The sequence below is a fragment of the Ursus arctos genome, unplaced genomic scaffold, assembly GCF_023065955.2.
Source record: "Ursus arctos isolate Adak ecotype North America unplaced genomic scaffold, UrsArc2.0 scaffold_13, whole genome shotgun sequence".
In the NCBI taxonomy this organism is placed as follows: domain Eukaryota; kingdom Metazoa; phylum Chordata; class Mammalia; order Carnivora; family Ursidae; genus Ursus; species Ursus arctos.
The window spans coordinates 52,445,485-52,457,516 of NW_026622797.1; the positions used below are offsets into that span (position 1 = coordinate 52,445,485).

Sequence of the window (12,032 nt, forward strand, 5' to 3'; positions counted from 1 at the left end):
CAGTTCGATTCTATCCGAATTTAGTGGGTGTTTCCTCCAGTTTCTTTTGTCAACGGCATACATTCTCATTTTAATGATATTTAGTGCTAACGAAGTCATTTTCTGTTGGCAAAGAACTTTCACATCCTTTATACTTTGGATTATTTTCAAATCATACCTGAAACTGGAGGAACGTAGGGAAACTGGGTTGGTTCTAGATTTTTCTGAGGGGTAGAGTGAGGCACAGCATGTCTTCAGCGACAATCAGAACTTAGAGACTGTCAGACATCTCTGAACTTCCAAGGTCTTCCAGAATCCACGTGATAAATCTCAAAATCTTTTGAGCTGGGTACTTGGATTTGAACGGAATTGTTTGTACATGGATTTGTTGGTTGAATTTTGAATTTTGAAAGTAAAGATACTGAGCTGAGGGTAGTAGTTGGGGGGAATTTTTTAGTTTTATGCCAGATTTGAGTACGTGCTCTGATCTTCAAAGGTATGCTGGTTAAAACTGGGGGAAATGAGCAGAATGGTACTATATGACAATTTAGAATAATGTACATACTCAAGTGTAGGCTTGCTTTATTAATTTAACAAATACTGAGTGCCTGTTATGTGCCAGGCACTGAACAAAAAGTAAATATAACAATAAACAGTGAGCAAAACAATAAAAATTCTTGCCATCATGAAGTTCACTTTGGGGGGAAGAAGGAGAGACATTAATGTAAAAATTAATTAAAAAATATGTCAGGTGGTGAAAAGTGCTAGAGAGAAAGAATAAAGTAGTGAAGGGTAACAAGGAATGTTGGCGGCCTGCATAGGAAATTGCAGTGGTGGCTTTAGAAAAATGATACTTGAGTGGAGACCTAAAAGTGTTAAAGAAGGATTTCATGTGGATGCAGTGGAATGAGCTATTAGACCTACCACAAAGTCCCTGAGGCAGGAGCATACCACCTAGTTTAGCTGGAACTGAGTGAGTAAAAAGGGGGAGAAGTAGATAATCAGGTCAGAATACGGCCAGGTCATGTACAGCCTTGTAGGACTTTGTAAAAACTTTAGTTTTTACTTCGAATGAGATGGTAGAGTTTGAGTAGAGGAGTAAACTGATCTGACTTGTTCTTAGAAGGATCTTTCTGATTGCTGTGTTGTCTGTCTGTAGCAAGGGCAGAAATAATGAGATCCTTTAGTAGGCCATTTCTCCAAGTTAAAGGTCAAGGTAACATGGATCAGTGTGATAATAGTGATGATGGTGAGAAATGGCCAGATTCTGGACTTGTGTCTAAGCTAAAGCAATGGGTATGAAGAAGGGTCAAGGATGACTCCAAGACTTACGGCAGTAGCAACTAAAGAATAGTTACCACTTTGTGATTTGGGGAAGACCACAGAATAATAGGGAGATGAGGCAGGAAGGTCTGAAATCATTTTTGTTTGTACATGCTAAATTTTCAAATGAAATGTCAATATTGCATAGTATCTATAAAACTGGAGTACAGAAGAGTAGTCTGGGCTGAAGGTATAAATGTGGGAATTGTTAATGTATAAATGATATTTAAAACCATGAGAGATCTCCAAAGGCGTGGTTCAAGGACTGAGTCCTGGTGTACTTCAACATTGGCAGGAGGTTGGAGAAATGTAGGAGCTATTCCCCCAGGATGGGGGTTGGGCTGTTTATTAAAACTGTTGATAACCACTCATCCTTAGTAACATGATAGAAGGAAATAGCTCGTTCATTAGCTGGGAGGGAGTGAGGAAGGAGATGCGAAAATTTAAAGAGAGAGGAGATATGAAATGGTAATCTAGGACAGTGGGAGAATAAATGGACTCTGGAGATGTAGGAATGCTGGCCAGTACTCAGGGCCTACTTTTGAGGTTGGTGTTCATGAATTTAAAAAGAGACCAGCCAGCATAGATTATTTTTAGATGTTTTCAAATTTACTACCAGTAGTTATTTGGTATTTTAAGTAATTTCTAGATAGTCGGGGATTTTGTCTGCAGAATAGGTTCAAGTAATAGGTTAACCTTTCTTGGTTTGTAGTGTGAAAGAGACTAGTAATTATGCATTATATTTTTATTATACTTCCTGTGCTGTTTGCTAAATGTTGTTGGCTGGGAACCTGCTTTTTGTCCCCAGCCTCGAATTAGTTGCAGAGAATGCAGCAGTCAGGAAATAGCCCTGTCCTCCAGGAGCTTACTTCTACTGCATCGTAGGTTGTGATTTCTATGCTTCCAAAATATTGGATGCATGGTGATGAAAGTGTAGTGTATGTATGAGAGGGGAAAATATTCTTGCAAAATAATGAAATTTGCTGAATTTAAAGTGTGATTATACTGATTTGGAGAAGAATTTAGGTGTGAAAAAGTTTCTTAAGTAGCTAGTATAATTTTTCAATTTATATATTTTATATGTTTTCCAATTGTTTAACAAAAATTCCAGGGCCTGCTATGTGCTAATTATGCTAATATTGAGGATACAGAGTAAATATGACTCTGCTTCTGCTGTCAGTGAACTCATAGTTAGTTCAGTGTGGGGATGGGCAAGAGACAGATAAGATAAACATAACTGCAATGCATGGTTATAACATCCTATTACAGAAGTAATTAGATTGGAGATTGCTTAGTGGAAAGCTTCCCAAGGAGCTGATGTTAAGCTGACTCTTAAAAGAGGATTAAGAATTGGCCAAAAAGAGGAGGACAAGGTGTTTAAAGAGAGAGGTCATGGAGGTGTGATTGGTCACCAGGTACTAAACACCCAGCAGCCCTGTGAAATTAGAATTATCTTCATCCTACAAATACAAGGTTCAAAGATGTCAGGATACTAGGATGCACAGCTCACAGGTGGAAGTCTGGGTTTAAACCCATGGAAGTCTGATTTCAGAACCCCTTAACTATCTATCTGTATTGCCTGCTGTTGGCATTTAAATCTTCCCTGTCCTTTTTCTTTATCCCTCAGCCAATTTTTATTAATGTCTATTCATTCTTCCTTGGAAAGACCTCATATCAACCCCTGCTACCAGTCTAGGTCAGGCACTCATTATTATATGCCTTAGTGTTGAATTGCTTCCTGGCTACCCTCTCTCTGACTTGGGATCTCCTTTTGTGCACTGCTACTAGGTAGTTGTTTTAATCTCACTGTTACACAACTTTACAGGCTTTGTAGGCTTGTTGGATGAAATTGAGAACCCATAGTCTTCTATTTGATATGCCTCATGATCTAGTCTCATTTTACATTTACACATTTGGCATTAAAGAAATAATAATTGCTTTTATTTCTCAGCACTTACTGTGTGTCCAGTACCATGTCAAACACTCTATAGATTTTTTTTTCCCAGAACAACCTGGTGAGTTTTATAGGTAAGGAAATTGTAGTAAAGTGATTTGCATAGGATCCCAGGTGACATTAAAACATGTGAAAATGTCAGCTCTTTCATTATCTACTACTCGTCCCAACTCAGTTTCCTAAAAAATTGGCACACGCATTGCTTCTGCACACTTTCTGCCTTTGTTGATGGTATTTTGCCCTGCTTGGGATACTTGCCTTTATTCCATATTTTACCTATTGAATATTCCACCCATTCTTTATATACTCATTCTTTTATATTCTACACATTTCTTCAAGTTCCATATCTTTTAAATTCTTCCCTGAACACTATAGGGTGTATTAATATTTTTCTTCTTCCTTTCCACCATCCTCTCTAATGAAAGCTTTCATAAAATTGCATTTAATTATAACCATGGACATTTTGGAGTTGGAAGGGTGTTGGCAACCGGTATGACATAAATGAAAGAAAACGAGATCAGAAACCGGAGATAAAAAATCTTTACTATAAGTTTATAAGTGTTGTAAAAGTAAAAGTGCAGTAAGAAAAGAAAGGTTTCACCTGAGTTATACATAAAAGAAAGGCTATCTTGAGCCTAAAGGATGTTTAAGTCAGAAGACAAGATAGGGAAGGTACCTTTGGGTAAGGAACCACCAGCGTGAGCAAAACCATGGAAAAGATGAAAGTTTATGGTATGTGTAATAGATTAGGATATAATATCTTCTGGACAATGCCTGAGGTTTTTAAAAAGTTGTTATTGTCACTACCATCATCATCTTGTATGTCCTCAGCATCTGCCACATAGCTGGGGATAGCAAATGATCAAATACTGATTGACTCTATATTGAGTGTTAATAGCAGTGTTCGATTTTTTAAAAAAGATTTATTTATTAGAGAGCACATGAGCGGGAGAGGGAGTGGGAGAGGGAGAGAGAATATCAAACAGACTCTGCCCTGAGTGTGGGCTGGATGTGGGACTCGGTCTTAGGAACCTGAGATCAGGACCTGAGCCAAAACCAAGAGTTGGATGCCCAACTGACTGCACCACCCAGGTGTCCCACAGTGTTCAATTTTGAGACATGCTCTTGTTGGTTCTGTAAACTATGGTAGACACTTAATAGTACTATATTATAGTCATTGTCCTAAGTGCTTTACATGTATAATTTAATTTTTGTATCTATTTTATGGGGTAAGTGCTGTTACTCACATTTCGTGGATGAGAAAACTGAGACACAGAGAAGTTAATTGACTTACTTGAGGTCACAGAGTAAGTTATAAACCCAGGTTTGGAATCCAGGCAGTCTGGCTCCATATTCTGCGTTTTGAACCCCCCCCCCACTATAGTGCCTCTCAAGAGTTAAGTTTTGTTTTTCTGCTTCTGTTTTTAAAACGATGGTTTAATACATCCTTTAGTTTTATCCATGTATCAGCTAGTTTTTTGGCACATTTTTTTTAGTTAAGTGTATTCGCATGCTTTCCTACATAATTCATTATACGTGAATATTTTTTAATATTGAAAGACTAACATTTTATGATGCTGTAAATTTGGATCTATGTGTTTTGACGCAGTTAGTAGTCTTGTTTGAGGTTTTCATAAACCTGTTTAGAAATTCCTGTTGTTTTATAAAATTTGTATGGACTACCACATGATACCTTCAGCTGCCTTGGCTCAGTCACATATTCCCTGGAGGTCCTGCGAGGAATATATACGTAAGAAACAATGGCATGTGGTAAATAAGGTACTGATTTATCTTTCACCAGTTTTGTACCTAAAATCCTACCTCAGAACTTTGTAAAGTCTTCTGTTCCAGCTATCTAGATGGAGTAGGAGAGGTGAATATATTGGGTGGGGCCCAGATAATTGTAGGGATGATAGTTTGGAGTTGGGCTATAAGGGACCATGAGGATATAGGCAGACTTTACGTTAGATGAGCGATAGACTCTCCTGAGGCTTGAGAGAATGATACAAGTATAGCTTCACTTTGGCTGTGGTTCATTAGTTGCATAAGTTAGCACATGTAATTTTGAATTACTTACTTCTATGATCCTTTTAAATAAATAATAACTTCATTTAGAATTTGTTGTACTAATTTTGCATTCATTCTAAAGAATGCTGATCACACAATTTTTTGAAATGAATAATCGTTATGGCATTCATTTTTTCCTATAATCTTTGTTTGAGAGCATGTTCACTTATCCTTGTAAGGGTCTGACTAATGCTCTTCATTTTCTTTTCAGTTTGGCTTTGGGTGAAAAAAGAATTTAGCCTATATGCACTGCCTTAACCACTGGAAGAATGACAGATGACAAAGATGTGCTTCGAGATGTGTGGTTTGGACGAATTCCAACTTGCTTCACCCTGTATCAGGATGAGATAACTGAACGGGAGGCAGAACCATATTATGTAAGTATGTTGATGATGGAAAATGGGATATCTAACTTTGTCCGTTTTTGTAAACGAAGCTCTAAGAACCTGGAGGCTGTTACTCAGCATTTTATATACAATTAATACTTGCATCTTATGGAAAAAAATTAGAAAACACAGATCAACAAAAGGAAGGAAATAAAAATTATCTCTAATCCTACCAACCAGAGGGAAAAAACTGTTGTTGACATGTTGATTATGGAACCTTCTTGACTTTCTTTTTCTCATGAATACATACATATATAATATATGGTAATAGGATTATAAATTGTGTGCTGTAGGAGCAATTTTGAAAATAACAGGTTCAGATTTGATTCTTCTGTATTTAAGTGGTTCCAAGCAACTATTTACCAAATTCTTTTTTATAGCTCAATGAACATATGTGTGTGTTTTCATATGTTGATAAGCTAATATGTATTATATAAAATATATAATAACAAATTGCTGTATTTAGACTTATAGGTTTGAATTAGTGTCATCTGTTCTAGAAAACATTATCAAGTATCTTCAGATTTTAGCCTGCTTTTTTTCCTTTTCTAAGTGCATATATAATCCAAACTTAAGCATCTGTCAATCAGAAACAATAGTATCCTGCCTTTTTACTTAATAGGCAAAGACATTCTCAGTTGTCATTATTTTAGTTTTGTCTCAGGTACACATGATACTGTTTACCTAGGAAGATCTGGAAAAGTGGAAATTTATTTGTGGTATTGGACTTTCTTGTTTATTTTAATAAAGCTTGCCCTTTGCTTTCTCCCTTGTCTGTTTGAGGGGTAGCACTGCTCCTCAGCCTGCTCCAGCCATGGGAAATCAGACTGGTGGAGGAAGCTACTTAAGGAGCCCCATATACTCACTTTTTGGGTATAGAAATGGTTTCATTTTTCTCTGTGTATCCTCAGCATCTGGCATAGATCATGCAAGTGGTGGACACTCAGTGCATGAAAGCCTCATACATTCATGTTGGGATTTTGTTTTACATCGTCTCTTTGGGTTTTCTTATGAAAATAATTTCAGAGAAATTGGGCAGTCTTTTGTTACTAGTACTCAGGTATTCATAACTGAATATATACTTTTGAGTCATTTTAACTTTAACATTTTAAGTTTTCTTTTTTGCCTTTAGAAAAATTTCCATAGTTAAAAACAAAATGTGGTCACAGTTTATTTTTAGAAGAATTTCACTTGTTAGATGTATTTTTTTTTGCTTCTCCTGCTGTAGTATGTGTTAGGATATATATCACTTATGTTTTGTTTCCAAACTAGTTTCTGTTATTTTAATTAAAACTTTTAACCTCTGGTGCCTTTCTAATTGTATATAAACAAAGGAATGTATGTGTCTAGTTGGTCACAGTGGCAAATATAAGAAATATGTAATTTAAGTCTGTTTACTAAGTCAGAATTTGATGTTTGACAGCTTCCTGCGGTTAAAAAATATTCAAGTAAAGAATATAGTATTTTTCCTTCTTTATGTATGAATCTGTTAAATATAAAAATATTGTTGTGAGAGTGGAGTGTAGGGTGTTTGCTAGCTGTCTCTAATTGAATTGAAAATGCCAACAAGTATTGGGGATATCTGTAGGAGGAAGAAAGTTACTTTGTCTAATAATTTTTTAAAATCTATTTTTTATTTATTTTTTAATACTATTATTTTATTTTTATAAAATATAATTTTTCACCCAAAAGAAACACATAGTAATTATGATTATGTTTTTAAAAAATACTGGGTGACAGGCATATAATAAATATTAAACAAAAAGCCACAGTTTAAAACCATGTAGCAACCCCTAGATTTTGCTCTTTGCATACATACGTACTTGAGTGTAAGTTACTGCATGCAGGAAGAAAATATACAAAACATCAGCAGTGGTTAGTCTTAGAATTATAGGTGAGAATGGTAGTGCCAATCTGGTTTTAGTTTACATGTGTCTTGGTTGTAAATTACGCTTGAATGTATTTTTCATTGCTTTAGTTTATAATAATATTGTAAGATTATTGTAATATTGTAAGATTCTGGATGAAATGAGGTAAAAATATCATAGCCTACGAGCCAGTAAAGCTCTTTTCCAGACATTCTCAAAGCTCAGGTGAGGTGGTTAACAAGATTATCACCACGGCCTGAAAAGTCCACTCATGTTCAGGTGGATGTGTAGAAAGTATAGGTGAGTGAGAATGTAATTTGCTTTTTTTTTTTTTTTTTCAAGGTTTTATTTTTAAATAATATCTACACCCAATGTGGGCCTTGAACTGGTGACCCTGAGATCTCTACTGATTGAGCCAGCCAGGCACCTCTGTAGTTTACTTTTTATAGCATTTAATTCTTTATTTCTTAGAAACTAGATTTAAAAATATTCACTCCTACCAAATTTATAAATTAAATTATTATTCAAAGAGTCTGTTTCCAATGGAAGAATACTAATGTTAAATATATTCCTACTTATTTCTGCATTTTGATTTGTTGCCTCTGCATAAATCTCCTTTCAGCCTACATCCCATATCTATGTCAGAGAATTATATCTTATTTTGCAGGGAATATTAGAAAGAAAAATAGTTAGCAACTGGGGCGCCTGGGTGGCACAGCGGTTAAGCATCTGCCTTCGGCTCAGGGCGTGATCCCGGTGTTATGGAATCGAGCCCCACATCAGGCTCCTCTGCTATGAGCCTGCTTCTTCCTCTCCCACTCCCCCTGCTTGTGTTCCCTCTCTCACTGGCTGTCTCTCTCTCTGTTGAATAAATAAATAAAATCTTTTAAAAAAAAAAAAAAAAGAAAAATAGTTAGCAACTAGGCAGTCTTTCAGTTTCTGTTTTCTTACATTCATTTAAACTGTTGCCTTTCATTTAGATTATCTAATATAAAAACGTACATACTAATTTGAATTCATAATTTGTGACTTGTTACAAGAGGAAATCAATCAGTCACACACATGGTCATAAATCTGAGTGGACCCTGAACATTACATAGCAGTCCTTTTATGTTTCCTTAGTCAGCTGTCCCTCTTCTTCTTCTCTAAGAGGATTTCTCTGATCCCTGGCCTTATTTTTCACCTTAACAGGTAACCTCACTTCCTGCTTACTGCTTCCTTAACCTTCTGCCACCGGGTCTTCTGAACATACCTGCACTCACACATAGTGGCTACTTCTCGTGTTAATGGAAGAGATGTCCTTCCTAGGCAAGGCCCAACCTTCTCTCTGTGTGCTCTGGATCCCGTCTACGGTCTTCCTCAGGAAGCTGGTGGTTTCTGACACTCTCCTACCTCCACCCTGGCCTTCTCTCTTTCTTTTACCTTCAACTTCTTCCTAGCAGCTCCTTTTTCTGCAGGATTTATATTATCTTAAGTCCTTCCTACCCTAAAACAATCCTCTGTTGACCCCATCTCTCTTATTAAAGATCCCAGACTTATTAAAAAGGTTGTCTGTACTCATTGTCTCCTTGCCACCTCCCACTTTCTTTACTGGAATCACAGTTTCACACTACTCCAACAGAACTGTTTTTGCTGAAGTTACTAATGACATCTTTTTTGCCAAACCTTGAGTCTGTTTTTGAATTTTCATTTGCTTGATCTCTCAGTGGGTGTTTTGATGCTGTTGTTGGCTGTTTTCTCCGTTTTGTGGCACTGTTCTTTCTTGCTCTGCAAATGTCTCATGATTCTGGTTTTGCTTCTACCTATCTGGGTCTGTCTGTCTTCCTTCCTTTCCTTCCTTCCTTCCTCCCTCCCTCCCTCCCTCCTTTCTTTCTTTCTTTCTTTCTTTCTTTCTTTCTTTCTTTCTTTCTTTCTTTCTTTCTTTCTTTCTCCTTTGCCAGATTTCTTTCCTTTTGCTTGTTCCTCAATGTTGGCATTCTTTGGGGCTTTGTCTTTTTCCCCCCACTTCACTTTCCCCCCTTCTGGAGTTAATCATCCATTTTTATCTCTTTGTTGAGATAAAACTCTTTGTATTTATTTTGACAACTCCCAGGATTTTTCTCTTGAACTCCAGACCTATGTGTCTGTCTGCTGGATATCAAACTGAGTGTTTTGAAACTGGATACATCATCATTACCTCCTTTCCTGTTTTTGCAAGTAGACCGAGTTAATTAATTACTCTTATCAGTAATTAAGAAAGGACTTATCCCTGTTGCTTCCTTCACCCATATCCCAGGCATTCAGTCAGTAACTTAGTCCATCTGATTTTACATCTCAAATATCTCTGAAACATACCTGGTTTCTTCCACACCCATTGCTACAGCCTAGTTTAGACCACCATTTAAAAACTGATGGGATTTCATAGTACTAAGTGATTTCCCTGGTTTCATCCTTGCCCTCTTTTCCATTTTCAGTTTGTGGTTGGAGTCATCTTTTCAAAACACGTATCTGACCCTGTCACCTGCCTGCTTAAAACCTTTAGTAGCCTTTCTTCATCTTTAAGATCCTTCGTGTAGTTTACAGAGTTCTCCATAATCTGGTCCCTTGCTGCTTCGGTACTATTCTGCCTCAACCCTCTTCATTCCTGTCATTTTCAACTTCTTATGGTTCCTCATTGTGCCAATCCTTGTCTTTTTGTATTCATTCCATGCCATTTTGCATTTTCCTCTGTCTGGAATGAGTAGCAGTATCTCCCACCCTTACTCACAACCAAATATTGACAATTACCCATGTTTGGTTCAGTGCTCTTTACCTACTGGCTGTTGCCTTAACATAGAATTCCTGTTGAGGTTTTTCCCTAAGTCCCTAGATGAGGTTAAATTCCTCTGCTACTTGCTCTCGTAACATTCTTTACTTTCTCCTTGCACTCATCACATTTGTAATTTTGTTTTTACTGACTTTCTAGCCTATTAGCTCTGTGAGAGCAAGAACTCTTGTCTCATTCAGTGCTCTATCTTCATTGCTTGGTGTGATGCCTTGCACATTGAAATGGAACAGAATTCTAGTATATTTTAATTCTATTTTCATTCTAGGTGAATAAGTCCCTAATTTTAGAATTAAAAATTGTTGGAAAAATTAGGATTTGGTATAAAGAAATAATACTACAGTTACCTCTTTCAGAAACATGAGGAATCTATACAGCTATATAAAACATGTATTCCTTACAAGCTGTGTAGAAAAAAAACGAATCACGTGTGTAGTACTCAATGAGTACTTGATAGTGCTAAATCAAGAGTGAGAGAATAGATTCCATGTAGCTGATATTTTCCCCAGAGGGGGTTAATCCTTTGCATATTAAAAGAATTTAACCTCAAAGACATTAATGGAAGTGAAATAAGCCAGACACAAAAGGACAAATATTTCATGATTCCACTTAATATGAGGTACCTAGAATAGTCCAAAGGCCTGGGGAGGAGAAGTAGTGGGGGATTACTGATTAATTGGTACAGAATTTGAGTTTGGGATGATGAAAAATTCTGAAGATGAATAATGGTGACGGTTGTACAACAGTGTGAATGTATTTAATGCCAGTGAACTGTACACTTAAAAATGGCAAATTTTATGCTAGATATCTTTTACCATAAAGTAAAAAGTAAACCAATGACATACACCTATGAAAATCGGAGAGTGGTACTATCTGGATATAGAAGAGAGGATGATGTCATTTTACTGTTTTTTTTTTTTTTTCATTTTTACTTAAATATTTACTAGATAAGTTGTATTTATACTTACTCTATTATAGTCATTTTCAAGTCTTAGTCCTATTTCTTAATGCTACTATAAGTATTTATGTTGGTTACATATTACTCCCAACAGGCTAATTTAGAACAGAAGATTCCAAGTACATTTCAGTGTAGGTTCTGTCTTAAGAATGAAAATTCTTTATTAATTATCATTTTTGGCTTTTTGTCACTTAATCTTTGGGATCTGTGATTCATTCAGCAAATATCTATTGTGTGCCTACTATAAAGCAGACACTATTTTGAGCATTTGGAATGTAGCAGTGAACAAAACCAACCAAAATCGCTGCCTTAATGTAGCTTACATTTTAATGTTCCTCATTCCTTATTGTGAAGAAGTTTTCATTTTGTGAAAATTATTCGTGGGCTTTTCAGTAACTTTGAACCCTGTGCATGTAGTACAGCACCCCAAAATCAGGAACTGATACCCATGCTTGTCCGTCCTGATGTGTCCTCTTTTTTTTTATAATCTCTATAGGTTAATAGGTTAATATTCTCTATAGAATAGATTACTACTTAATGCCCAACAAACATTTTAAGTTAAAAGTTCTGGACTTAATAGTATAGAACTTATTAGACTAATAGATTACAGTTGACTCAACACAGGTTTGAACTATGGGTCCACTTATATGCTGATTTTTTTTTTTTTTACAGTTCAGTACTGTAAATGTTTTCT

At 36.2% G+C, this 12,032-nt stretch overlaps 1 protein-coding gene across 2 annotated transcripts in view; it reads left to right on the forward strand.

Annotated features, from left to right (window-relative positions):
* Positions 1-12,032, forward strand: part of ATG5 (autophagy related 5) — a 124,254-nt gene that overhangs the window by 689 nt on the left and 111,533 nt on the right. For both annotated transcript variants that reach the window (XM_026511715.4, XM_048225910.2), the window contains exon 2: positions 5,535-5,700. In XM_026511715.4, the coding sequence (XP_026367500.1) occupies positions 5,593-5,700 (108 nt within the window). In that variant the 5' untranslated portion in view covers positions 5,535-5,592. The remainder of the gene's footprint in view (positions 1-5,534; positions 5,701-12,032) is intronic.